Source organism: Peromyscus leucopus, chromosome 1 (assembly GCF_004664715.2).
Source record: "Peromyscus leucopus breed LL Stock chromosome 1, UCI_PerLeu_2.1, whole genome shotgun sequence".
Taxonomy (NCBI): domain Eukaryota; kingdom Metazoa; phylum Chordata; class Mammalia; order Rodentia; family Cricetidae; genus Peromyscus; species Peromyscus leucopus.
In genome coordinates this window covers 68829846-68857749 of record NC_051063.1, presented here as the reverse complement: position 1 = coordinate 68857749, position 27904 = coordinate 68829846, and the positions used below count along the sequence as shown (strand labels likewise).

The following is a 27904-nucleotide window of genomic DNA, read 5'->3' as shown; positions in this document are numbered from 1 at the left end:
TTATCCCGTGTAAGCTCCTCTGATCTAACTACACAACTAGTGTCTACTGAGAATCAGGTCAGTGGAGGGACACAGGATTGTCCCTGCTGCCTTTGCCATTGACAAAGGACACAAGCAGATAAGATGCTGTAGTAGTAGCACAGAGAGACCACAGGAGGCAGTATACTTCAGAACTTTATTGTACAGGACAGAGGGCCACACTTCTGCCTTCCCACCCCCAAACTTTTAAATTGTTACTGCTCTGAGATCGCTAGTGACCCCCCTCATGATCTCCATTGGAGTTTGAAGAGAGTATAACCACGAAAGCTCAAAGCTTCCTTCCTTAAACATGGGCAGTATTATTTACAGTTTACCTTTACACTGGAGATAAAAACCACACTGGAAATTATCACTAAGCTAAATTTACGTTTCCTTTTTAAATGTCTACCCTACATATTTTTACTATTCTGGTGACTTCTTGTCCTTAATTTTCTGGTGTTCACAATGTCTTCATCCTGTTTGAGAAGAAAAACACAACTCCTAAATAATATGAAGGAACAATTTTTGTGAGCAGCTCAACTCTACAGACCCCCAGTTCTTACTAGGCGTCATTCAGGTCTTCCAGTCTAAAAATTAACTTTGAGGGGCTGGAGAGATGGCTAAATGGCTACAGGCACTTTCTGCTCTTGCAGAGGATATGAGTTCAATTCCCTGCAACCATCCAGGGGATCAGATGCACTCTTTTGACTGACCACTGCAGGCAGACACATGGTACACATACATACAGGCAAAACACTCACCACACATTAAGAAAAACAAAACAAAAAACTACAAGTGTTTTTAAAAAATAAGTAAAAATTAACTTTAAAGTTGGAAATTAGTTTTACAGTGCTTACCTTGAAGTTGTTTTCCTCCTAAACATTTTCTTACTTAGTTTTTTAAACTTAGACTCTGTGCTCTTTCACAGGTTTCTAATATCTGCTACACAGTTCACTAGTTAGAAAGCATCATTCAGAAAAACTGAATCTGAAGGTGACCTAGATGAAAACTTAAATGTCCTAAAGATAACTTCCCACAGACAGAGGATAGTCACTGTGTCCTGAGTTCTCCTATGTGGCTGCAAGAGCACAGTGAGTCTTCTAAGGCAGTGGGGAGATCTACTAGATGGAGATCCAATCTACAGAAAGCAGAACATGACAATGGCCTCTCAGAGCAAATGACCAGAAGTCCTGGTACTGATAAACACAAGGCTCACCCAATGCAACATAGGAAAAGTCAAGGGTGATTCTGGGAATACTTTAGAAGCAGTTTTTTGGGTGATCATGAACAGTAAGAAAAAGAGAGATAGAAAACAGGAACTCTAGAAGTATGAGGCTTAGTGTGGATGGGAAGATCTTGATATGTGAATGTTGTTGAATTCTAGAAGGCAATAACAGGTAGTTGCTAACATGGGTCGATGAAGACTGTACACATGATGATAGAAAGGTACACACATCAGGTGAGATGCTTGCTCCTCTCTGAAAGAGCAGTTGGTGCTCTTAACTATTAAGCCAATTCACCAGCCCCTATTCATTCATTTTAAAGGAAGTCTTTTGAGGTCCAGGCCATCTTTATTTTAGTTAAGTGTGGCCGACCTAGAGAGGCTGAAGATATCATCTATAACCATGATAAGCAGCATTACAAGCATCAGAAAGTGACATTAGATGAATGTATAGCTCTTCTAGAATGAAACTTTCAGTAAGATGAATTTACTACTCAAAGTGGAATTACTAAAGCACACAAGAAAGTAGGTGATTTGGATGATGGCTTCTCCTACTAGCACAGCTGGGAGCTGCTGGCATGTTCTGATTTGCCTTTGCAGCCTGGGCATAAATATTAGAACATCTCTAGTTTTGAAGAGTGTAAAACAAAAGGCCTCACCTTCTTTGGAACTTCCGTATCTTTCTTGGTGCCCCGAGTTACTCTTGGCTTAGGTTCAGTGTCCAAAGTGGCTCCAGTTTTTCTGGATCTCAAACATCTGACATCTGAATCTCCAGAGACTCCTTTCCTTTTCTGAGTCTTTATCAAGATCTCTGCCTCCTTCTCACTTGGTTTCTCCTCTGCTGCATGAGGCTGGGGAAGCTCCCTCTGACCTCTAGACCTCAAGCACGTTCTTTTCCCACTGACTTTGTTCCTAGCAGTAGACTTCTTGGCTCCATCATCTGTGCTCTGCAGCTCTGTCTCCTGGGAGGTCTCCATGATCTTCTCATTTTTCTTGATTCCAACCATCTCTGCAGATGCACTAACCTCAAGTCTTGGCTGTTTTCCATTGGTTTTCTTTCGGTTTCTGGAGGGCAGAGGCATTTTCTAAGGAAATGAGAAGATAACCACAAAATTAGTTAAATCTCGAGATCCATTAGGAAAAAAAGAAAAAAGAAAAAAGTAAAACTTAAAAAAAAGGACCACAAATTTTATAATGATTCATTTACTAAGAGTCATCTAAGATAGTCAAGACAATGCCTCAGCTACTTTGTTCCTATGGAAAAACAACCATCATTGATAAGTTATAAATTATATGTCAATCATATCCAAATACTCCAGTTTATACAACTGAAGAACACCCACTGTACAGGCAGTAAATGAGTCCCTGGTCCTTTAAAGATCACCAAAGAACAAGGGCCTGCAATCTTTGAGGGGTGCCATAGTGACCTCCCTGTTCCATTCCTTTTCAAGGATATATGAACCTTAGCACCTGTGTTCTTATTAGAATACTGTTACCTACACAAAACTATACTACCAATCTGTTCTCTGATTAATTCTTCAAAGATACATGCAATTCATTTACTCTCTGGGAACTACTACAGCCACTTTTCATTAGTTCTCTTCCAGACAGGAAAACTTTAAGGGGTTAGTCTATTCCTTATACAAATCCATAAAGGACTACAGACCAGAGCTATTAATGGTGGCAAACAGAAACTGTAAGGAAATGAATATTTATCTTGAGTAAACTTTGTAATGTACAAATAACTGCAGCAAAATGGGCCTGACCCTCTCTGACAAGCACCCACCATGTCCATCCCCATCACCTGATCTGGAGGGGTTTCCTTTTCTTCTGTTTTCATGATGTTGCTAATCTCCTCTTCTACTGGTTCAAGTTTGCTTGACATGATTCTCAGGTGTTTCATCTTCACGGGCTCAGGTGACACTTGCCTCTTGCTGGGAGCAGTCCTCTGTGTCTTAGGTACAGGTTTCTCATCTGCTGCTTCCTGCTTTGGAGTCACAGAGCGCAACCCCCTGGTTCTTGAAACGCTTCCATCTCTTGCAGACTTTCTCTTGGGGGGCAGGGAAGTGTTGCTTTTGCTTTGTGATTCTTCAGGGTCTCTAGTATCCACCGACATTTTCATGGTTTCCACAGTGTCCTCTTTAGAGGCCCTTAGCACTCTCCTGCATGTTCTCAGAGGTTTTATGGAGACTGGCATTTGCTGTAGAGTGCTCTTACTGGTGTCAGGTCTTACTTCCTCAGTGTGCTCTGATATTTGAGTTATTTCTTTGGAGTCACCCAAGACTTCAAGAGGTTGGACCCCACCCTTAGGTGCCCTTAGCTGCCTCCTGCTGCCAGTTACATTGGCAACTGTTTCTAATTTCTGCTTTACAGGCTCCTTTGAAGCTTGGGTGTCTTTGTCATCAATTTCACGGACCTTGCAGGATAGTGTAGTTTGCCTTGATGTTGGCACTGTCTTCCTCACTCCTGAAGGCTCTTCATCCACCTCTACTTTCCCGCGTCTTGTCCTGGGACGTCTTGGTGAGGTCTGGAGGCTGTCTACTTGCTCTGGTTGTAGAGCAGTAGAGGGCATCTGTGGGAGTCTTTTATCACTTGCTGATTCCTCAGTGGGACCTGGGATTTGGACTGGTGTTTTGGGACCAGCCAGTTCTAGGGGTTGTGCCTTTTCCCTGGGTACCCTCCGTGGCCTCTTGCTGACAGGCACGCTTGCTGCTGGGTCAGTCTTCCGCTTTGTAGACTCCTTAGGCTCTTCAACATTTCCACTATCACTCATGGGCTCTTTGAGTGTGCTCCTGGTTTCCCTGCCTGGTGGCTTTCTCTGTGCTATGGGCTCTTCTTTCACACTTACTTTGCACAGTCGTATTCTGAGCTGCCTCTTTGAGGCTACTGAGGTTTCCTTTTCTTCTGGTTGTGGAGATTCACAAGACATTCTTGTAGCTGTTTCCTCTTGGATGCTGGGCAGCTCCTCTAAGGGTTGGGTCTTCTCCTTACGTGTCCTTGGTTGGCTTCTCTTGCCAGTTAAGCTTCCAGCTGGGTCTTGTTTCTGCAATGAAGATTCCTTAAACTCTTTGTCACCTGTTCTGTCACCCACAGGCTCTTTGTGTGTGTTTCTGGTTTCCCGTAACACTCTTGCAGTCTTTCTTTGTGCTACAGGCTCTTTGGTCACACCCACTCTCCTGAGTCTTCTTCCTGGCTGTGTCTTTGAAGTTGGGTCCATGGGCTCTGGCGATTTGCTGGGCATCTTTGTGGCTTTGTCAACAGTCACTGAGTCCACTGCTGAGCTTGGAGGCTGGTAGAGCTCTTGGAAGCTAGGCAGATCCTCTAGGGTCTGTGCCCTTTCTGCTTGGGCAACTCGTTGCCTCTTGCTGCTGGGCACACTCACTGCTGTGTCCAATTTCCGCTTTACAGATTGCTTCCTTGTTCTAATGCCTTTATCTTCACCTTCTGCTACTCCAGATATGTCCATGATTTCCCCTGACATTTGTGGAAGCCTTCTGTCTCCTGACTGTTCACTTTTCACATGAACTTTCATCAGTCTAGTTCTGGGCTGTCTCTGTGAGGTGACTGAAGTGTCTACTGGCTCTGGTGATGGTGACCTGTGGGGCATTTTTGTGAGCTTATCACCTGCCACTGAATCCTTATCATGTCCTGGTGTTTGGAAGAGCTCCTGGAGACCAAATAAGTCTTCTGGGGATTGGGACCTTTTCTTACATGCCCCTCGCTGCCTCTTGGTGCGAGTTACACTGACTGCTGGGTCCGATGTCTGAGTCACAGATTCCTTCAAATCTATGGCTCCTCTGCCATCATGTTCTGAAAGTCTGGGTTCATGTATGACTTTCTGTGATGAACACCTTGGCTTGTTCAGTGGAGAAAGCTTTTCTCTCACATTCATCTTAGCAAGAGCTGTCTTGGACAGTCTCTTTGTGCTTGCTGGGGTTCTGACCGGTTCTGAATGTAGAGACTCCAAAGATACCTGTGTAGTTTCCCCAACAGTCACTGGGTCACTGGCACCCACTGGAGTTTGGAAGAGTTCTTGGAAGCCATCCAGATCTTCTAGGGGTTGAGTCCTGATCTTGGGTGTCCGTGACCTTCTCTTACTCCCTGAATTCTCTGTGAAATCCAGTTTCTGCTTTGGAGTTTCCATAAGGGCTGTGGTGTCGCTCTCTTCCAGCACTGGTGCTGTGGGGGTGCGTGCGGCTCTGCCTGGAGACTTTGTGCGTTTCCCAAGTGTGGAAGGCTCATCTCTCACATCCACCTTATCAAGACCTGTCTTGGACAGTCTCCTTTTGCTTGCTGGGGTTCTGACCGGTTCTGGTTGTGGACATTCCAAAGATACCTGTGTAGTTTCCCCAACAGTCACAGGGTCACTGGTACCCACTGGAGTTTGGAAGAGTTCTTGGAAGCCATCGAGATCTTCTAGGGGTTGAGTCCTGATCTTGGGTGTCCGTGACCTCCTCTTACTCCCTGAATTCTCTGTGAAATCCAGTTTCTGCTTTGGAGTTTCCATAAGGGCTGTGGAGTCGCTCTCTTCCAGCACTGGTGCTGTGGGGGTGCGTGCGGCTCTGCCTGGAGACTTTGTTCGTTTCCCAAGTGTGGAAGGTTCTTCTCTCACATCCACCTTATCAAGACCTGTCTTGGACAGTCTCTTTGTACTCGCTGGGGTTCTGATATGTTCTGGTTTTGAAGACTCCAAAGACATTTTTATAGTTTCACGAACAGTCATTGAGTCTTTGTGACTAGCTGGTGTTTGGAAGAGCTCCTGGAGACCAACTAAGTCTTCTGGGAACTGAGACCTTTCCTTCCGTGCCTCTCGCTGCTTTTTGCTGCCAGTTACACTTACGGATGGGCCCAGTGTCTGAGTTCTGGATTCCTTCAGATCCTTGTTCCCTCTGCCATCATCTTCTGCAAGTCTGGGTACGTGTACAATCTCCCCCGTAGCTCGCCCCGGCACATTCAGTGAAGAGATCTCTTCTCTCACACCCACTTTCCCAAGACTTATCTTGGCTAGTCTCTTTGAGGTTTGTGGGGTTCTAACAAGTCCTGGTTGTGGAGATTTCAAGGGTACACTTGTTCTTTTGTTATCAATCAATGGATCAGTGCTGTGGCCTGGCGTTTGGAAGAGTTCTTGGAAGCCACTAAGGCCTTCCAGGGGTAGGGCTTTTTCCTTAGGTGCTCTTCGCTGTCCTGTAAGCCCAGTTACATCTGCTGCAGTCTCTGGTCTATCTTTTGGAGTCTTCTTCATAATTGCTTGTATCCCAGGATCCTGCTGCACTGGTGCTGTGGGGGCTTTGCCTGGTGACTGCTTCCAGAGTGCTGCAAGTTCTGTCACATCCATTTTCCTGAGACTTATCTTGGCCACACTCTTCCTACTAGTCTGGCTTCGAACTGGTCCTGAATGTGGAGATTTGCTGGGCATTTTTAAGGTTTCACCAACAGGGAGTGAGTCTTTAGTATGGCCTGGTGTTTGGAAGAGCTGTTGGAAGCCACTGAGGTCTTCCAGGCATGGTGTCTTATCCTTAGATGCACGTCTCAGCCTCTTGCTGCTAGGCACACTAGCTGCTGGATCCAGTTTCCGCTTTGTAGATTGCTTCGATGTTCTAATGATAGTGTTATCATTGGGTACCTGGAGTGTGTCTATGGCTTTTTCTATTTGCGGGTGTTTCTCTGACTTTGAAAGTTCTTCTTTCACTTCCATTTTACCAATACTTGCCCTGGACTGTCTCTTTATGCTTTTTAAGGTTATGATAGCTTCTGGTTGTGGAGAATTAAAGGACATTTTTTTGGTTTTCCCAACAACCAACAGGCCATTGCCATGGTCTGGTGTTTGGAAGAGCTCCTGGCAATCAGTTAGGTCATCTAGAGACTGGCCCTCTTCCTTAGGTGTTCTAAGCTGTTTCTTAGGCCCAGTTAAATGTCCTACAGGCTCCAGTTTCTGATTTGAAGTTTCCATCATTGCTTTTATCCCTTTTTCCTGCTGCACTGGTGCTGTGGGGGTGCGTGCAGCTCTGCCTGGAGACTTTGTGCGTTTCCCAAGTGTGGAAGGTTCTTCTCTCACATCCACCTTATCAAGACCTGTCTTGGACAGTCTCCTTTTGCTTGCTGGGGTTCTGACCGGTTCTGAAGGTAGAGACTCCAAAGATACCTGTGTAGTTTCCCCAACAGTCACCGGGTCACTGGAACCAACTGGAGTTTGGAAGACTTCTTGGAAGCCATCCAGATCTTCTAGGGGTTGAGTCCTGATCTTGGATGTCCGTGACCTTCTCTTACTCCCTGAATTCTCTGTGAAATCCAGTTTCTGCTTTGGAGTTTCCATAAAGGCTGTGGTGTCGCTCTCTTCCAGCACTGGTGCTATGGGCGTGCGTGCGGCTCTGCCTGGAGACTTTGTTCGTTTCCCAAGTGTGGAAGGTTCTTCTCTCATATCCACCTTATCAAGACCTGTCTTGGACAGTCTCCTTTTGCTTGCTGGGGTTCTGACCGGTTCTGAAGGTAGAGACTCCAAAGATACCTGTGTAGTTTCCCCAACAGTCACCGGGTCACTGGCACCCACTGGAGTTTGGAAGAGTTCTTGGAAGCCATCCAGATCTTCTAGGGGTTGAGTCCTGATCTTGGGTGTCCGTGACCTTCTCTTACTCCCTGAATTCTCTGTGAAATCCAGTTTCTGCTTTGGAGTTTCCATAAGAGCTGTGGAGTCGCTCTCTTCCAGCACTGGTGCTATGGGCGTGCGTGCGGCTCTGCCTGGAGACTTTGTTCGTTTCCCAAGTGTGGAAGGTTCTTCTCTCACATCCACCTTATCAAGACCTGTCTTGGACAGTCTCCTTTTGCTTGCTGGGGTTCTGACTGGTTCTGAAGGTAGAGACTCCAAAGATACCTGTGTAGTTTCCCCAACAGTCACCGGGTCACTGGAACCAACTGGAGTTTGGAAGAGTTCTTGGAAGCCATCCAGGTCTTCTAGGGGTTGAGCCCTGATCTTGGGTGTCCGTGACCTTCTATTACTCCCTGAATTCACTATGAAATCCAGTTTCTGCTTTGGAGTTTCCATAAGAGCTGTGGAGTCGCTCTCTTCCAGTACTGGTGTTGTGGGGGTGCGTGCAGCTCTGCCTGGAGACTTTGTGCGTTTCCCAAGTGTGGAAGGCTCTTCTCTCACATCCACTTTCCTGAGACCTGTCTTGGACAGTCTCCTTTTGCTTGCTGGGGTTCTGACCGGTTCTGAAGGTAGAGACTCCAAAGATACCTGTGTAGTTTCCCCAACAGTCATCGGGTCACTGGCACCCACTGGAGTTTGGAAGAGTTCTTGGAAGCCATCCAGGTCTTCTAGGGGTTGAGTCCTGATCTTGGGTGTCCGTGACCTTCTCTTACTCCCTGAATTCTCTGTGAAATCCAGTTTCTGCTTTGGAGTTTCCATAAAGGCTGTGGAGTCGCTCTCTTCCAGCACTGGTGCTGTGGGGGTGCGTGTGGCTCTGCCTGGAGACTTTGTGCGTTTCCCAAGTGTGGAAGGCTCTTCTCTCATATCCACCTTATCAAGACCTGTCTTGGACAGTCTCCTTTTGCTTGCTAGATTTCTGACCAGTTCTGGAAATGGCGATTTGTTGGGCATTTTTGTGATTTTGTCACCAGGGACTGGTGATAGAAAGAGTTCCTGGAAACCAGCCAGGTCTTCCAGGCTCTGAGCCTTTTCCTTAGCTTTTCCTACTGGCCTCTTGGTACTAGATACAGTTACACCCAGCATTTGATTTTCAGGTTCCTTTAAAGCTTTGATGGTCCCATGCTCAAGTTCTGGAAATTTGGAAGTATGCCTGGTACCTCCTGACATGTGTACAAACGTCTTTAGTGTAGACTGTTCTTCTTTCATGTCTACTTTCTTCCCAGATGTGCTGGGCCGTGTTTTTGTGCTTGTTTTGGTCTTCTCTGTTGTAGGTTGTGGGGATTTGCAAAGGACTTTGGTTTTATCATCGCCTATGGGTTTGTCTCTGTAGTTTGGTGTTTCGAAGGGCTCCTTGAGACTAGCTGGGCCTTCTAGAGGTTGGGTCTTTTTATCAGGAGTCCTTGACCACCGCTTCACTTTGGCTGCACATACTAGCTCCACTTTCTGCTTTTTAGCTCTTTGGTCATCATATATTGGTGTGTTTTGCATGTGCATGGATTCCTCTGGTTCTCCTGTGGTTTCTTTTTCTTGATTAAGTAGTTCCTCAGCACAGGCTGCTGTTTGGGTGATCATCTGACTTCCTATTATGTCTTTTGTTGGCTTCTGCTCCCTGGCACTTGATTTCATAGCTGATGTTTTTTCTGGATCTTCTTTTAATTCAACATTTTCCTTGAGTCTTTGTGAAGAGTTTTTACTGTCCTGAACCTGTCGGTCCACTTCTTGTCCTTGCAGTGATGTCTTCCTTAAGTGTCTGCCTTTGATGCCCTCGGCAAAGTCTGCTTCTGTGTTTTCATGCATACTTTCTACAAGTGTATGTCTGAGCTCTCTAGACCTTCTTAATTTGCTCGCACTGGATACTGTCTTCAGAGGCTCTGTCACAGAGCCTGGAGTCTTCTTTTCAAGGTGAGTAATGTTAGGGATATTCCTAGGAGTTTGCACTGTGTTTTCACTTTTGATGCTCCTCCGTCTTAAGATGGGACTTGCAGAATATTTATCAGATGGCTCCTTTGCTGCATTCTGAGTACTGGATAGCACATTTTCTCCTATAGGAAACAAAATATATACACAATAAACGCATCATTTTTATCATCTAAGGTCAACTTAGTATTTTATCTTTAGGAAGTGTATAAGAACCAATAATATAGTTTCTTATATAACAAGCTACTAGATGATCTCAAGTCTGTCCTATAATGTTATTTGATGATAGAGAAGGGCCATTGTGAAGTGTCCTTAAGAAGTATCTTCTAAAGGCTGCCATGACATGTGACATGGACCTGAAGACAGGCAATTTTTGTTCTGAAACATCAGTTATTTATTGTCTTGATTCACTAATGAAGTAACAGGTTCTATTGTGTATGTTTAGAACTCTATATGTAATCAATGATGACCTTCTAATCCTCTTGCCTCCACCTACCAAGTATTGGGATTACAGGTATCACCACACCAAATTTTTGCAATACTAGACACTGAACCCAGATTTTCCTGCATGCCAGGCAAGCATTCCACAATTAAGATGCATCTCCATCCTTGCAATAACTCTTAATTTGTGTAATATATGACAGGCCAAATGTACTGTTTGTGCTTCCATCCTCTTAACAAAGAAGTTAAAAGCATACAGACATCATTTAAACTTATTAACTGAGTCAATAATTCTTCCTACCCGGTTAGGTCAATGACTAATGTTAGTAAAACTACAAAGACTGCTTGAAAACAGAACAGAGAAGGTGGAAATGGCATTTCACCAGGGAAAGCTATTGTAGAGAAGGAATACAGTATTGCCCATAAAGAAAGAAAAACATCTTCAAGTTCTCATTCAAAAGTACAACAGTGGAAACAGACAAATAAACCAACCTAAAATCTCTGAGGTGATAGGAAGAGGTTTGTCTCCTGAATTAGTTACTTGAAACTGTTTTTCAGGTAAATTCTCTGAATTGGAAAGAATGGAGCCCACGTCATTCATCTGTTGCTGCTTCTCCTTCACTGGAGTCTTGAACATTTCAGTTAGTCCTGATAAAGGGAAATATTGGAAACATGGCTTACATTATCCCATTCCTCACACAGGACAAGCTAGATGACAGAGAAGCTCTCAGATTCTAGGTATACATCATCTCATTAAAATGGTGATTTTTGTTTTTAACATGCTCATTTAAAAGGGGCGGCAGCGGTAGTGGTGGCGGCGGGGTGGGGAGTGAGGGGTGGGGAGTGAGGGGTGGGGCGGGGGCACGATGAGAAGACAAAATAGATCCAGTTTCTTTAACCTCCTCCTATGGGAAAGGAAATCAAGTGATTTAGTTGACCACTGTAGTCTTCTAAACTAGTTCCCAAAATAAGCCTTGGCAGGGGGACAAAAGCTGGGCACAGGTTCCTCTTCTCAGGGAACATCCAACAGAAGGAATCAACGACCTAAGGGCCTTGTTCTGTGCTCAAGAAATCCTAGGTTTCTCAGGATCTAAATCCTATGTACAAATAATGTGTGCTCATACATTAGAATATTGACAATTTTAAGTGCTATCAAGAACACACATGCAGGCACATACACTTTAATCTAAGTGCCATTCCCATTCACTTTAAAACCAAAAGGCAGTAGTGACATAACTCTATATGGAAGATTAAGCTTCCTGAAAAGCTCATGTGCCATGCTCCTGTCTTGAGGCCACCAAAGAATGAGAGGTTAAGCTGGCACCACAGAATGGGTGTGAGAACCTCTGAAGTGCCCATCCACACTAGTTTGTTCAGCAAGTCTCTTTCTACCATAGTCTTCTGGGCTTTATTGAAATATGTGAAAGGGTTAACTTTCTACTGTTTTAAAATGGAAGCTGGCAAGCCAGGCATGGTAACCCTAAGAAGGTAGGAGCAGGCAGATCTCTGCAGGTTTGAAGCCAGCCTGGATAGCTAAGACTGTCTCAAGAAACAAAGAAAAGGGGGTGGGGACTGCCTACACCAAGGGATAAGATTTGTCTGACTCTAAGAATGGGTCTAGGAGGAAGGAACATTAATGACAATCCACTGTCTCAGGCACTGTGTACTTAAAATCTTATTTATCTTTGAGTTTTTCAAATATAATATATACATTCACCACACACTCATAATTTATAATCACACACATACCCTTATCTACTGTTTTCTTTTTGTCTTTTGTTTTTATAAAGATAAATGAATTGATCCAAATATAGTTCTTCGAGGGGCTACTCACAAACATTATACACTGAGGTGTTTGGTCATTTTCTATTCCTAATCTGTAAGAAATGAAAATAAGATTCTACCAGCTCAGTTCAAATCTTAATTCTCTTCCAAATTGTACAACTAGAAACTATCACATATTGAGGCACATGAAACAAATCTGCTTTCTTGAGAGTAAGTCTAAGCAACCAGCCACACTTTGATATTCAAAACAGAATGGAAACAGTTCAATTAGCAATAGCTCAAAAGAACTCTCTTATAGGATTCCCTCTCAGCAAGCAGTTGAACTCTCTAGAAAGTGAATCTTGAAGAAGCATTAATACTGTTCTAAACCAGCTGATTCCCTGGGCCAGCCACCAGTGCAGCTCCTCCAAAGTCAGTACTAGAGCCCTTTGCTCTCACGCCACAAAAGCACCTTTCCATTTTTTGTACACAAGCGGCTCACCAGGGGGTACGCACTTGAGATCTCTATCCCTGATGCCTGTAGGACACAGATCCCCCAAATTGTCAGAGACCTGTTCTCTACTTTCAACCAATTTCATCTTTGAACATTATGACACCAGAAAGCTGGCTCGATTGCTTAGTCTGTAGTCACACTCACTGCCAATGAGCTCCCAGCTGGGGTTCTAAAGTGGTTGTAAGGGGTGGGGTGGAGGTAACAAACACCAAGAAAGTCACAAACAGAATGACCAAGAAGGTTGTGACTACAGGCATTCAGGCTGCATTTACCTGACAGATCTTCACTGAAGTCCATTTTTCGGTTTAACATCAAGTTGTTCAGCATTTTGTAGGGCCGAGCAGGCACGCTTACTTTTTCAATCTGAGCTCTCCCTATTACAATGGTACAGGGAGAGTTTGCATGGCCTGTGCTAAATTGATTGTGAAGGTTGCTTGTAGGTTTCTGTAGACAAAAGCCAAGACAGACAAAATATCACAGCTTGAACAATATATGCTCGTGGCAATCGAGAACAAAAGCAGTGCATGGCTGGAGCGCTGTACCTTTGGAGTATTGGGTCTTCTTGGTCTTTTGCTCGTCTGCTTTTGAGGAACATGTTTTACAACTTTTGTCTGTGTTTGTTTTGTGCCGAGTTTTACGACATCTGCCCATGATTTTGCAACTGTCAAAAGGAAAAGATGGTGAAACTTTTCAAAACTCAGCATAAGAAAATTGAGCTTGAAATATTTTGCCCAGGACAACACTAACCAATCAGGTTGGCTTCAGAAGCACCACTCCTTCTTTTGGAGCAAATCATCTGTAAAATGTCATGCTGACTTCGGCTGATGGATGCTCTCTTGGCAGGCAGGTTGCCACTCTTCCTGCCTGCTTTTTTGGGAGTGTCTGTCTGATGTAAGGATTTGCTGTCACTGGAAGCAGGTGAGCTCCTGCCTGATCTGCGTCTTTGATCAATTGCCTTTGGTGGAGATATTCCAGGAGACTCTTGTTTCCCTGGTGACTGAGGCCGTTCCTGATAAGGCAGATTTGTTTATGAGAAACCTGACCAAAGAGGTAACATCTCTGTATTGTCTATTAAAAACCTTTACAACAAACCATGTAGCCTTTAAATGCTGCCTCTCAAGAATAAGAAAGGGTCAGTTGTCCCATTCATTTCAGCAGAAGGGGACATATGCATCAGTGGAGTCTGAACTGAGCAATTTCTTGTGGAAAGAAATGGGGACATTGCTTAGTGAAATAAGGCACTCTGATTTCATCCCAGCCAACATCAGCTCTGGGGTCTGCATGGAGGTGGCTGCTCACTTCTGGGAGGTGGGATAGGAAGGGGTTAGACAGGACTACCAGTCCTTTTGGTACTAACAGAATAAAGCTGTCCCGAGTCTTTTTAGGAAATCGAGCTATGCAGCCACCCCAAGGAGAAGCAACAAAACAGTGACAGAAGGTCAAAGGTCTAAGGATTGAACGTGCAGAAGACAGAAGACAGATGTTTTACCAAAGATTTTCCTTCCTACAACCTCAATGCCCTTATACTTGCAGAAGAAAACAAAACAATCCTTGTGATCACATATGCTGTTGTCTTCAGTCTTTTAAATGGTGTCAGTGTGCCCCAGGAAGTTATATGGCCCTATGGGTGTATCAGGGTCTTCTTCAAAGGGAAAGTGCCCAACATACCACCTCACCTCCCAGAACCACCCCAGAACCCATATGGTTGTTTCTGGGCATGAGATAAGTGATAGAAAAATAAGATCTCAATTGTTATTCTATCTCTGCCTGGGGTTTGGGTGGAACATAGACTATCTGTGAACCACAATGTATAAAAACAATTCTGAATGTCTAGCTTACCTTGATGATTTTCTTCAGGACAGCTGGAGTGTGAGTGGCAAGTGACTTCCTCCTGGTCGGTGTTTCTCCTCTTTTGAGTGGTGTATTGGGAGGCAAGTTCTCATCAAATAATTCAGGTCTTAGATGACCACCAAACGATACACGTCTTCTCTTCACAGACATTCCCTCACTCTTGTCTGAAGTAAGGAATGCAAACATGGAAAGAGGAATGTAAATACCATGCCAGGACTTAGAATTTAATTCAAACTAGCATTAGTAATGCATTGAGAAGGCACTGAAACATGGCACCTTTATCCACTAAACTGGTGAAGGCAGAGCATCCTCAGGACTTCCTAAAAGATCTCAGGAGAAACCAGATGCATTGCACTTCAACTGGACAGAACTAGAGTTCTCCTTAAAACTGAAAATTGTATGTGAAATAGCTTCAGAAAGTTATCTGCAGCAGGTGTCACAACCTGAGCAGTGGCCTGAAGAAACTTAGTAAGACACATACACTTAGGCCAGACCGAGACCGGCTTTATGAGTCAACTATATAAGCAGGAAAAATCTCTAGGCAGTGCCTATAGGCAGTTCATGCAACCCAGACCCATTATACAACTTCATGAACAACCACATAAAGCCCTTGTCCAGGACAGACACTCCATTATGAAGCTCAATGCAACACTGGCTGGTGGGTACAAGTGTCACACCAAAGGCCAAGGGTAGAAACTCTGCCTGGTATAAAGGTTGTTGCACGGGAGACTGGAAATCTTTCATTTCTACAAGACGGCATGAAATAGGTGTGTAGGAAGATGCCACAAGGCTACTTACTATGCAGCCTTGGGTTGTCAGGTCGTGTTTGTAACAGAGATAAAGAGAAAGATTTATGTAGGTGGTGAGATGGCTCAGCAGGTAAGAGTGCTTTGCTAACAAGCCTAAGGACCTAAGGTCATCCCAGGGACCAATACAGCTCATGGTGGGAGGAGAGAACTGACCCCTACAAGTTGTCCTCAGACTCTTGCATGAGCACCATGGCACATGCTTATACTCCCTTGTAGTAGAATATTTTAAGGTGTGTTACTTTTGTTTATATTGCATTTGTTTAACTCTGTAATGTTGTGGGATGTCTTTCTGTATGCTGTGAATATGTGTTGCTCTGACTGGTTGATAAATAAAGCTGCATTGGCCTATGGCAGGGCAGGATGGAGCAAGGTAGGAAAATCCAAGAGAGATAGGAAGAAGCGAAAGAAGAGGCAGAGAGATACCATCCTGCCATTTAGGGAGCAGCATGTAATGGCACACAGGTAAAGCCATGGAACATGTGGTGACATACAGATTAATAGAAATGAGCTGAGTTTAGTTATAAGATCTTGCTAGCAAGAAAATTGAGCCATAGGCCATGGCCATGTGATTTGTAATTGATATAAGCCTCTGTGTGTTTATTTGGGTCTGAGCGCCTGCAGGACTGGGCAAGACACAGGCATACTTCCAGCTACATTTGGCGCTCACTGCTGGGCATTGATCCACATAGATCTAAGAAAGCTTAATGATTCTGAATGCAGAGAAATGGAGCCACACTAGGCTTCCTAATCTCATAGTCTCATGCCAGTAACAGTGTAGAGACTTGTCTCAGATAACTCCCTGTGAGATGGAGCTAGCCACCAGCCACCATAAGCTAAGCAGCATGGAGGATTTCCACTACAGTACACAGTGACATCTCCAAGCTGCACAGCACAGTGTGGAGGATTTAGCTTTTGCTAGTACATAAAAAAAAAAAAAAAGTTTCTGGGCTACATGCCCCTTGATAAAGGCACAGTCCCACTGCTTCCCAGAGTTGGCTGTGCACATGGCTATAAAGAACAACTTGTTTAAAATGTTTTACACTGCTATGGATTTTAGTTTATTAATTCAAATTTAAAGTTAATTTTGTTATACTGTATATATATTTCTACCCTCGTTTAAGGTATTGTTTATTTAACTCATTTAAATTGTAATGGATAATTAAGAAATACAGATTAATAACTATTCTTCTATGATAGTCAAACTTATAGTCATGTTAGTTAAGTTTTTTAGGTATACATAGATATTATCTTCAAATACTTCAAAGACTTAGAGAATATGGCATTTAAAATGTTTTAAAAACTTAAGACTTTCTGGACAGTGAGACATGTTTGCTCCTGGCAGCACTGATTGACTTCAAAGAGAAAGATGGGCGTCGAAGATACTCTATATGGAGTTTATCTTCTTCTTTGCAAAAATAGCCATATGGGCAAGAAACTGCTCTTGACTGGACTGCTGATAATATGCTATAAACTGGACATGCAGGACCCATAGGAAGGTGACCAGTGAACTTTGCAAGACAAAATAGTTCTTCAGGTTCCTGCTTCACAAAAGAGACTGTCAAATATTCTACAGGACACATGGAGAAGCAACTAAAAAACTCAAGGTCTATTGGCTAAAGATGGATGCCCACAACATTACAGAGGAATTTTGAATGACTGTCCAGGCAGGCAGCTGTCTCTGTCATTTCCAGAATTTTTGGAAGTTGCTTACAATGCACTTCCTGTTTACTTAGGCAATATTATATCCTTCTGGGATCTTTGATGTAGTTGAAGACCAAATAGTTATAATTTTCCTTGGTTATGATAAAAGATAGGTTAGATATGAAACCTTAGACTCACAAATATAGGATAAATAGAATATTTTCTTTGAATTTGCCAAATATTAATAGATTAGATATTATAACTATATTCTTGCTTGATAACTGTTTTGTTATATGTAATTTTATTAGATTAAAGTTAAAACCTTCCTTTTTGTTTAGACAGAAAAAAGGAAGTGCTGTGGGATGGTCTTTCTGTATGCTGTGAATATGTGTTGCTCTAATTGATTGATAAATAAAGCTGCATTGGCCTATGGCAGGGCAGGATAGAGCCAGGCAGGAAAATCCAGGACAGAAGAAAAAGGAGAGGCAGAGAGACGCCAGCCTGCCTTCCGGGGAGCAGCATGTAATGGCACACAGGTAAAGCCATGGAACATGTGGTAACATAGATTATTAGAAATGGGCTAAGTTTAGTTATAAGAGCTAGCTAGAAAGAAAATTGAGCCACAGACCATAAACATGTGATTCATAATTGATATAAGCCTCTGTTTATTTGGGTCTGAGTGGCTGCAGGACTGGGCGGGACACAGGAAAACTTCCAGCTATATTGTGAAGCTGTGTTATTGTGCCTGTGTAAAACACCTGATGGTTTAATACAGAACTGGGCAATAGCAAGGCAGGAGAAAAGATAAGTGGGGCTGGCAGGCAGAGAGTATATACAGAAGAAGAAAACTGGGAGGAGAGAGCTAAGATCTAGGAGCCAGAAGAGGAAGAGGACTCCAGGGGCCAGCCACCCAGCTACATAGCAAGCCAGGGAGTAAAAGTGAGATTTACCAACGTTAGAGAACAGGCAAAAGGTAGACAGGATAATTTAAGATAAGGAAAGCTGGCTAGAAACTAAGTCAAGCTAAGGCCAGGCATTCATAATTAAGTATAAGCCTCTGTGTGTGATTTATTTGGGAGCTGGGTGGTAGGCCTCCCAAGAGCCAAAAAAAAAAACCAACAACAACAACACTCCCCCATATATACAAATAAGTAAATGTAATAAAAATTTAAAAACAAAACGCTAATGCCTTGGAAGCACATAGAACTTTGCTGGTGTAGAAACCTGAGTCCATTCCAGTGTCTACAATAAAGTGCTTATAAGAGAATGAGAAAAGAGTATAAACACTTTTTTCCTGAAGTCAGTCCTGTGATGTGGTTCCCTCCTAAACTAGCTACACCTACTTAATTATTACTCCTTATAAAAGGCAAAGTCTTCTGTACCCATACACTGAATGAACACCTTGTTAGCTCATAATACATAGGATAAATATTAACCTATTAGGGAAAGTAAATCTACAGTTAAACAACTTACTAATGGAGTCACCAAAGTTGCTGATATCAACAGAACTAAGACCAGGTAGCCCAGAGCAAATCTGCTCAGCTGCAGTGGCCAATTTCTCAGGCTTGCTGAAGGACTCCTTTGGAGTTCTCTTTTCACTTGGAGCAAGGTGCTGAGTTGAAGAGAACCGGTTTTGTGTTTCAGCAGACAGCCCTTCTACCTTTGCAGGAATATTCCTCCTCTTTTTGGAAGAGAGATTCTCTGGTGTATCAGCAGGGCTGGCAGCATCTTCAACTTTCACTGAAGTTTGGTTTCTAGTTCCCAGCTTCCTAGGAGTGACTATCCTATGACCTGCCTTGGCACCTTCACTTTCACCCAGATTCACAGACTCTCTTCTGCCAGTAACATGCAAGTCTTCATTCTTAAGCAGCTGTGAATTTCGCACAGGGGTCTTCATCTTAGCTGTCTCAGAGAGAGGAAAGCTGGAGCTCGGAGCCTCTGCGGAAGTCTCAACAGGCCGCACACCATTGTTCGGTGTCACAGCCCCGATCTTGTCTCCTTTGGGTGAAGAGGCTGCAGTCCCAGGTGTGCTTCCACTGGATTTTGGTCTTGACTTGCATGATACCAATAACTTTGTTTCCCATGTATCTTTGCCTGCTGTACATTCAGGTTGTGGTTCTGACTTTCTACGAGACTGTTTCTGTGATTTTATATCCAACTCTTCCTTCATCGACTGATAAAGTTTCTCAAAGGGAGAGTCATTTTTCTTGCTGTTGCTAAGGCTCTGTGCAGGAGAAGACTTCAGTTCCCTGTAACTACTCCCTGTAGCCCCGGACTTCTTAAAAAGACCACCTGATGTGGGCTCTCCTATGCTTCTGCCACTGTGCTGTTCTACATGCCCTGAAGAACGGTTATTGGATAGATCTTGGGTAACACTGTCCTTTGAGCCATCTGAGACCGAAATGTCTCCAGGGAGCCTCTTGGCTTGTACCAAAGATCTTCTTGGAGCAGTGGTTTTCGAAGGTTTGGCATCTTGACCTTTCCCATCTTGGCAATAAATATGAAATAAGAAACAGAAGTTCAACATTTTCTCAATGACTAACGTTTTTGGAATCCAGTACCTTATTTTAAATTGCCTTATAACCTAGCTTTTCATTTAGTCCACAAATTACTTAATTCCTTACACTTGTCTTATAATGCTGTTTCCATCCAGGTAAATACATTAGCTTTGAATAACCAGTGATGTTAACATATCCCACCAGACAACTCAAGATTAAATGGACACTAAAACAGAAGCACTAGGGAAGAAGTTACCCAGCTCTCTGCTCTAGTTTGACATGTTAAATGGCACCAGGCTCTTAAGGGCTTGGGAGACCAGGAATCTCATGCCTGTGTACCCATGATCCCACCCTTGCCACTGTCATAGTAGTCTTATGCTGACAGTCCCAGAACAGAACCCAACCAATACCAACCAGGGTCAACAGAGAAGCTAGTTCTCGAAGCTCGCCGTGCTGGTTCCTACAAATTGGGAAAATAAGAAGAGAAATTTAAGTGCCTTTCTTAGTGTGGTCATTGTGAAACAATGAACATATTCTTTTCATTAATTATATTCTTTGCTAAAATGCTTCTTCTTTACGACATTTAGAGACTTGAGAAACAGATCCAAGTGACTTGAAAGTTAGTGGCCATGACCTAAGCACTTCCTAGCTGACTTAAGAGCTTTTTTTTTTTAAAGGTTTATTTTTATATTTATGTGTATGTGTGTATGTCTAGGCACATTTGTGTGGGTACCAGTGGGGGCCAGAACAGAATATTGGACCCTATAATAGCTGGAGTTACAGGTGGTTGTGAGTTGCCCAGTGTGGAGGCCAGACACTAAACTTGGGTCCTCTGGAAGAGCAGAGAAAACTCTTAACCTGTAAGCCACTTCTCCCCTACCAGCCCCCCAGTACATTTTCTAGAACTTCTTTATCTTACAAAATCACATGAAAGAGGAAACAAAATTAAAATTAAGATCCCCCATCTGCTAAGTCACCACAGGCATAAAACTATAGACACTGTAAGTTTCACCAGAAATGCACTCAAGATGTGCTAAATTGCAGTTCCACTGGTATCTGTGCTCTTATCCCTAGCAGGTATCTGTTGTGTATCAAGAGTCAGGAAGTTAAGGCACACAGAAGAGCAGCACATCCATGGGTATTACAACTTCAGAGCCTGAATAGCAAATCCAATCCTCTTCCTAAACCAATAGACAGTTCCTATACATTCTGCAGTATGAAATAGTTTTGGAGGTGAAGAATATGTTTGTGTATGCTATGAACAGAGTTGATATTGGGTGTTTTTCTCAACTGCTCACTACCTTATTTCTTGGGACAGGGTACAAACTAAACCTAGAATTTAGCTGGACTAGCTGGCCACCCAACACCAGGAATCCTATCTCTGCTTTCTCAGTGATGGGGATTACAGGTACGTGGTAGACATTCAGATTTTTTTTACAAAGGTTCTAGGTTATCAAACCTCAGGTATATGTTTCCAGAAAAAGCATTTTACACAGAGCTATCTTCCAAATCCTGTAATTTTAATGATTATATTAAACAGACATGAAATTCCTAATACATTACTATGACATTATATGTATTGAATTTTAACACTCAACAGACTAGTAAACAGACAAACAGTTCATCAACCATTGAGTGGTACTTGTCTATCCCATAGATCTACAATTACCAATAATTTTATTTTCTTACACTTATTAACAAGTTGAAAGGTGGCTGGTGTGTGGTGGGATACCTCAAAAATAGCTTCCACCGGGCCGGGCGGTGGTGGCGCACGCCTTTAATCCCAGCACTCGGGAGGCAGAGGCAGGTGGATCTTTGTGAGTTCGAGGCCAGCCTGGGCTACCAAGTGAGTTCCAGGAAAGGCGCAAAGCTACACAGAGAAACCCTGTCTCGAAAAACCAAAAAAAAAAAAAAAAAAAAAAAATAGCTTCCACCATGGGTTGATGAGTATTGGGCTCTTCAAAGGAAGAAGCAGTATTTAACATGACAGAGATCTTGGAGAAAAGTGTCTGTTGCTAAATGCAGGCAAACTCTAAGGCTCCTAATCCAAGGAACTGCAGCTAATTCATGGTAGCTGTTTGACTAGCATTCTAAAAGGAGAAACAAAGATTCTCAAGATTTACCCTGTTACTGAGTCCCGCTAAGCCTCTAATCATGTGTCCACAATTGTGCTTTAGTAAATGATAGCAATGGCAGTTATCTTGCTGATATTCTCAAGTGACAGAATTCCTTCACATGACAAGCACTAGACTCATTTTCTTCTAAACTAGGAAGCTTTTTCAGCACTCAGTTTTCACAATATAATTATTTTAGACACACAGAGATGGACAGCCACAATGAGTAGGAGACAAAATGACTCATGAGATGTCTCTTTTACTTCTGTTAGGTCTCAAACCTGGGACAAATAGCTAACTGATGGCCACCAGGTTCTCCCAGCATTCCTTACTCTCTACCTGTTACAGGGTCCTCTTGGCTGGCATACTCCATCCACTAACCTAAACTTCTCTAGCTCACGGGCTCAAATGCCCTCAAGTTCCTCTGGCCCTTATATAACTCAACCATTTTAGCTATACCAGTCTCTTGGCCCAAGTCACCCCTCTTTGGTAGGAGACTCTTCTCCCTTGACCCCACTTCTCCTCATATGGCCCTGCTCTGGGCCATGTTCACTCTGGACTGTCCCAGATGTCTCTGTCTCTGCCTATGCTCTCAAATCTACAATAAACCTCCTCCTCCACCATACCTAGGAGCAGTCATATTCTTCCTTTTTTATATTTTTTTCATTCAATTTCAATGTATTCAGACTATTCTAACCTTGTAAGATCACAACACAGTCTAGTAGAGTGTAAGACCAAGTTAGCACTCTGTTTTTGAATAGCAAAAAGAAATAGGGTTTTAGTTATTTTTACTATGTTCATGGTCAACTTATTTCCTTATTTTGTTACTTATATATTTCTGCTATAATCAGAAAGCCATTCTTGGCCACCAATTTAAAAGTGACAAATCACTTGTTAAAACATATAAATGAGTTCCTGTCACGATAAAGAACCAGTCAAACCTGAGTAGTTCCCCTCACCTGTCCAGGTGATTTTCCTGGAAATCCAGTTGAGCTGCTTCCATCCTCATGATTTCCATTTTCATACCTACAGTACACAGAGAATCAGGTGTAGGATTTGAACCTCCAGGTTCATAGGTTATAGATATAAACCCTGAAACAAACTTAAGACTTTGTTCATAATATTTATTACCTTACACAAAGAAATTGTTTTGGTTAGGAAAAAGTTTTTATACTAAAAACTTAAACGGAAATCTAACTACAAAACTATGTTCTAGAATTATGATCCCTAGTTTTTCAGTCTCTCTGGAGGAAAGGCACATCTTAGGAAGATGACACTAGAATCATGACAGATCTTGGTGATCAATTCACAGCTGAAATCCTTTACTGTGTACAGTGAAACGTTGGTACCTCAGTGAAGTAGCCTAATTTGAATTTAGATGCTGTCTATGTAAGATCTAAAGACAGCTAACATCTGGAACCTTCCTCCAAGCTGTCACAGTGTTGAACCAAGCCTCTTTTAAAGAGTCTAGTCAATAAAAATGTCCCTTCAAATTGTTCATAGAGACAAAGGATACTTTATAAGGACTTAAGGGTAAATCCATCAAGATATTGGGTCTAAGAAAATAGTCTATTTAGCCAGGCAGTGGTGGCACACGCCCTTGGTCCCAGCACTCGGGAGGCAGAGGCAGGCAGATCTCTTTGAGTTCAAGGTCAGGCTGGGTTACTGAGCGAGTTCCAGGAAAGGTGCAAAGCTACATAGAAAAACCCTGTCTCAAACCGCACCCCCCAAAAGAAAATAGTCTATTTATAGACAAGTCACTCAACAGCAGGTTCCCAGAGACAACAAAAGCTATAAGAATTATAAAGAGTTGAAATTAAGGGAGTAGAAAAGTTGTGCTATGTGAGCACTAATCAAAAGGAATTGAGTGTATTTAATATTTATCACCCAAAGAATCACTAAGGCAAAAGATGTGACTAAAAATAGGAGATATTTAAAATGACAAAGAATTCTGTGCATAATTTAGAATTATGTCCAGAAGGAGTCCACAACCATATGCCCGGTGTAACATCAAAAAATAAAAAACAGAAAGTGTTAAAGAAATTTAACAAAGTCGGGCGGTGGTGGTGCACGCCTTTAATCCCAGCACTTGGGAGGCAGAGACAGGCGGATCTCTGTGAGTTCAAGGCCAGCCTGGGCTACCAAGTGAGCTCCAGGAAAAGGCGCAAAACTACACAGAGAAACCGTGTCCCGAAAAACCAAAATAAATAAATAAATAAATAAATAAATAAATAAATAAATAAGAAATTAAAGAAAAATAAACAAGTCTTCAGTGGGTGATTTTAATATATCTCAAACTATTAAGCAGGGAAATATTAAAATGATTACTAATAATAGAGAATTAAACAGATCTACAGTCAGACCAGTGCATTCAGTAGTTGCAGAATACCATCTTCAAATACAGGAAATGGGGGGACATTTGATCACAAAGAAAGCCTTGACAAATTTCAAGTGGAAATCACTCAAATGCCCATCAAGAACAAATAAACTGTGAATACTCTTACATATTACTATGTATATTGTGAATGTTAATGAAATACCTATACTGTGAGAAGAAATAAGCCAAAGGTACCCAACATGCTATAAATCACACACACACAAGAGCATCAGTCAGGCACAAACAGAGTTTTATGCTAACTATAGTGTTTAGAGGCCCACCAACAGGTAACAAGACCCCAAAGATACTCTTCTCTTACAGCCACCATGGTGGCTTAGTAAGAGAAAGAAGTAGTGATTAAAGACAGCACAAAAGAAACTTGTAGAAATGTCCCTTGTGACTTGGTGGTAGTGTGTTAGTCTGCTAGGACTGCCACAATTACAACACAGCGTGCCTTAAATGAGAGAAATGTGCTGCTCACGGTTCTGCCTGGAAGTCCAAGTCCAAGGTGTCTGCAGGAATGGCTTCCTCTGGGCCTCCTTGAACAGCAGCCCTCTTTCTGCCTCTTCACCTCTGTGCTTCCCCTCTGTGCACTTGCTCCCCTGGGATCTCTGTGTGCTAATCTTTTCTTATTATAAAGACACCAGTCATGGGTTAGGACCCAGCCCAATTGCCTCAGTTTGACATAACTATTCTTTAAAGGCTGGGAATTTGAAGATGTACCATCAACCCCGGGAAAGCAAAGACAGGAGGGCCCTTGGGCTTGGCTGTCTAGCCAGTCTGGCCTACTTGGTGAATCACAGGCCAGTTCAAAAAAAAGGGTGACCCATATCCTGAGGACCACACCTGAGGTTGTCCTTTATTCTCCATAGGCACAGGTGCAAGCATCTGTACACATACACACGCACGCACGCACGCACGCATGCATGCAAGCACGCACACACACACTCACCCCTTCCAACACTCATCAACACCAAAGGATCAAAGTTGAACTGTGGTACTAGTTCATGGTTAAAAAGAGCACAGTATTTAGAATTAGTTTTGGCCTACCTAAAAGATCGGTCAATGATTGTTATTATATCTCCATGTTTCAGTTGCACAGGCTCATCTATAGTAGCCCCATTCACTTGCGTTGGATTTGTGGAACTGAAATTATACAATATTGCCTGCGAGTGGAGAGGAGAGGAAAATACTAAGGATTTGCTTAAAATCAAATTCAAAAGCTTTAAAAGTTGATTTCCCAAACCCACTTACCTCTTGCCCATTGACTTCAATTTTGCAATGTTTTTTGGACACTACAGGCAGTTGGATACGAATGTCACATTCAATACTCCTTAATAATAAAAAAAAATGGTAAGGGTTTTTATGGGGGTGTGCAACTTAAAAAAAAACCTCAAATTTAAACAAACAATTTGAGTAATACGCTTAGACTCTAAGTGTAATGACACAATAACACAGTACTGCCTAAGAAGCCATAAATTATTAAAACTTCTAGTACTTCAGAATAATTATATTAAAAAGCACTACAACACATAATCAATTACCTTTCATATAAATAGCTATACTATAGCCAGACAATGGTGGTGCACACATTTAATCTCTAGGGAGATTAAAGCACTGGGAAGACTCTCACAGGAGGATCTCTGTGAGTTCAAGGCCAGCCTAGTCTACAGAGCTAGTTCCAGGACAGCCTGGGCTACACATAGAAACCCTATCTCAAACAACCAAAAGAAAAAAAAAAAAAAAAAAAAAAGACACAAATAATGGAGTACTTTATTACCAGTTTAGGAGAACTTTATAATTAATGTGTTTACAACAATATAAGTATTTAAGGACAGAAAGGTAGTAGCATAAAATGTGCTGTAGGTAATCAGTGCCTCAGTTTCTTCACACACAGGTCTATACCAACACCCATGATGCCATTCAGTTAGAGTTGTATGTGCCACTTGCGTATGCGGCACACAGTATATCCAATGAGTTTTTCACTATTATTTCAAAACCACAGCATGTTGACAGATTCAAATATCCTCACATTACACTCCTCCACCAGGCAATGAAAAACAGTATCTAGTTTAGAATAGAAACGCTGTCTAGAAAGCGAGCATTGTGGTAGCACAGCAGAGCAAGGACAGTTCCGAACCCATCAACAAACCAGGAGTTTCACCGATAGCATTCGTTCTGAACTTTAAAGGCCTGAAAATACATACTGTCTGTTTCCCTGTGAACCTCTACAGCAGTGGTTCTCAACCTTCCTAATCTTGTGACACTTTAATACAGTTCCTCATGTTGTGGTGAACCCCCCCCACCATAAAACTATTTTTGCTGCTACTTCATAACTAATTTTGCTACTGTTATGAATCGTAATGTAAATATCCGTGTTTTCTGATCGTCTTTTGGGTGGGGGTCGCAACCACAGGGTGAAAATTGCTGCTCAGCTGTTGAAGCATATCACTTCCTAAAAATACCACACAACCAAACATGAATTGTTTTCAACTTTTTTGAAACTTGCAAAAAGTATATTTAATTAATATCGCAGAATAATGAAAATGAATGACATTTGTGACAAGAGAATATTTTTTTCTTTTGAACAACAACAAAAAGCTACGGAAAGTGACAGGATCCTTACTCTCAAGAAAATGTAGGCTTTGGGAATCACACCAGACAGAGACTCTATCTTAGAACCCCGTTTTACTGGGCAGAAAAGACCACTACCGTCCATACTTCTTAACCTAAGTGCCACAGACATTCTGGACCAGAGAATTCCGCAACGCCCTGTTCACTGTCAAACACACCACGTCTCTCTGCTCACTCAGTGATACTTGCTACAGACACCTCTCCCAGGGTGACATGATAAGATGTCACCAGACTTTGCCAAATGTCTCCCTGAGAACTACCATCCTCGACTGACCCCCAAATCCACATCTCCCTCTTCCTGCTGGACGCTCACCCTAGGTCACACACTGACTGAGGTCTTAAGTATCAGGCACCATATGGGACGCTGGGGGAATGTAATCATTAACAAGGCAGCCCTTGCCTTCGAGCTTAGTCTATTGGGAAACAGACAAACAAAAAATCTAAAAACCAGTCACCAACCTGCATGGTGTTAGGAAAGACGAGCTTTCTTTAAAAGCACCTTCTCGGGTAACATTTTAAAATCGGCAGAAAGGGCCACAAGGGTCTAACTGGGCAAAAGCGGCAATGCCAAGCAACCGCCTGGAAGGCCTCAGGGAGGAGGGTTATTATCCGACCCACGGAGGAAAAGAAGGGGGGAATTCTCCTAGGGCACCCCGACAGGGCTCTCCTATCTTCATGTTTCCAGAACATCTGGAGCCACAGCCGGCTGCCTCAGAGCCACAGTGCAGGAGCGGCGTGACACTGAAGTCAGCTTGGCGCCCACCAAGTGTAAAATCCCGGTTCCATCCGGGAGGCTCCCAGTACCGGAGCATGACTTCCGAACGTCTTACAGGGGCAGCCCCGCCAAGCGCAAAGGGCGGCAGGGCCACGGCCCCGGGGTCACCCCGGTCCCTCCGCGCGCGCGCGCCCGCGCTCACCTTCCGAACAGGCAGGAGCTGAGGCTCAGCGGGAAGTGCGCGCCGTCGTCGCCGCTCCGCTTGATGGTGACCAGGCGAGCCGAGGACGCCATGGTCCGCCTGGCCGTCAGTGACTGCGGCCGAGGGCGGAGTGGCCTCCCGGTGAGGCTCGCCGTGCCCCCTCGCCAGTCAGCGCTGGTCCGCCTTGGCCGCGGCTCACCCGGTCCAGTCCGCGTCAGAGCCGTCGGCTCCTCGGCCGCGGCGATCGGACCACGGCCACCCGCGTCCTTTGCTCCGCCCCGACCCGCACACCCGCCGCCCGCGTCCCAGACGCCCGCCGCCGCCGCCCGCCGCCCGCCGCCCGCCGCCCGCCGCCCGCGTCGCAGAGTGCCTCCCAAGGCAGTTCCGCGCCAAGGCTGCCCGCCGCGCCCGCCCGATTCAAACGAAAACGGCGGTTCAAATTCTGGCGCTAAGTGCTGCGATTGGACCAGACGGCGCAGCGAGAGACCAATGGGAAGGGAGACCTAGGAGGGGGCGGAGCCGGAGGTGGAGGCCAGGCGGCGGA

The 27904-nt window shown here is 43.5% G+C and overlaps 1 protein-coding gene across 3 annotated transcripts; it reads right to left on the bottom strand.

The window, feature by feature from the left end:
• Positions 1–156: 156 nt before the first annotated feature.
• Positions 157–27616, bottom strand: Mki67 (marker of proliferation Ki-67). Of its 3 annotated transcripts, none has more exons than XM_037209617.1 (15): positions 27361–27615; positions 25064–25142; positions 24860–24975; positions 22392–22458; positions 19733–19778; positions 18294–19307; positions 14359–14534; positions 13267–13528; positions 13062–13180; positions 12792–12963; positions 10734–10889; positions 7250–9925; positions 3045–5806; positions 1900–2325; positions 157–494 (listed from the first exon to the last, which is right to left on the bottom strand). In XM_037209617.1, exons 1-15 carry the CDS (start codon positions 27450–27452, stop codon positions 429–431), a joined length of 8229 nt encoding a protein of 2742 aa, XP_037065512.1. In that variant the 5' UTR covers positions 27453–27615; the 3' UTR covers positions 157–428. The 3 variants fall into 3 exon arrangements, with proteins under 3 accessions (XP_037065512.1, XP_037065506.1, XP_028724907.1); XM_037209611.1 differs by having other exon boundaries at positions 3045–8038; positions 8402–9925; XM_028869074.2 differs by having other exon boundaries at positions 3045–9925; positions 27361–27616.
• Between the last annotated feature and the right edge of the window lie 288 nt (positions 27617–27904).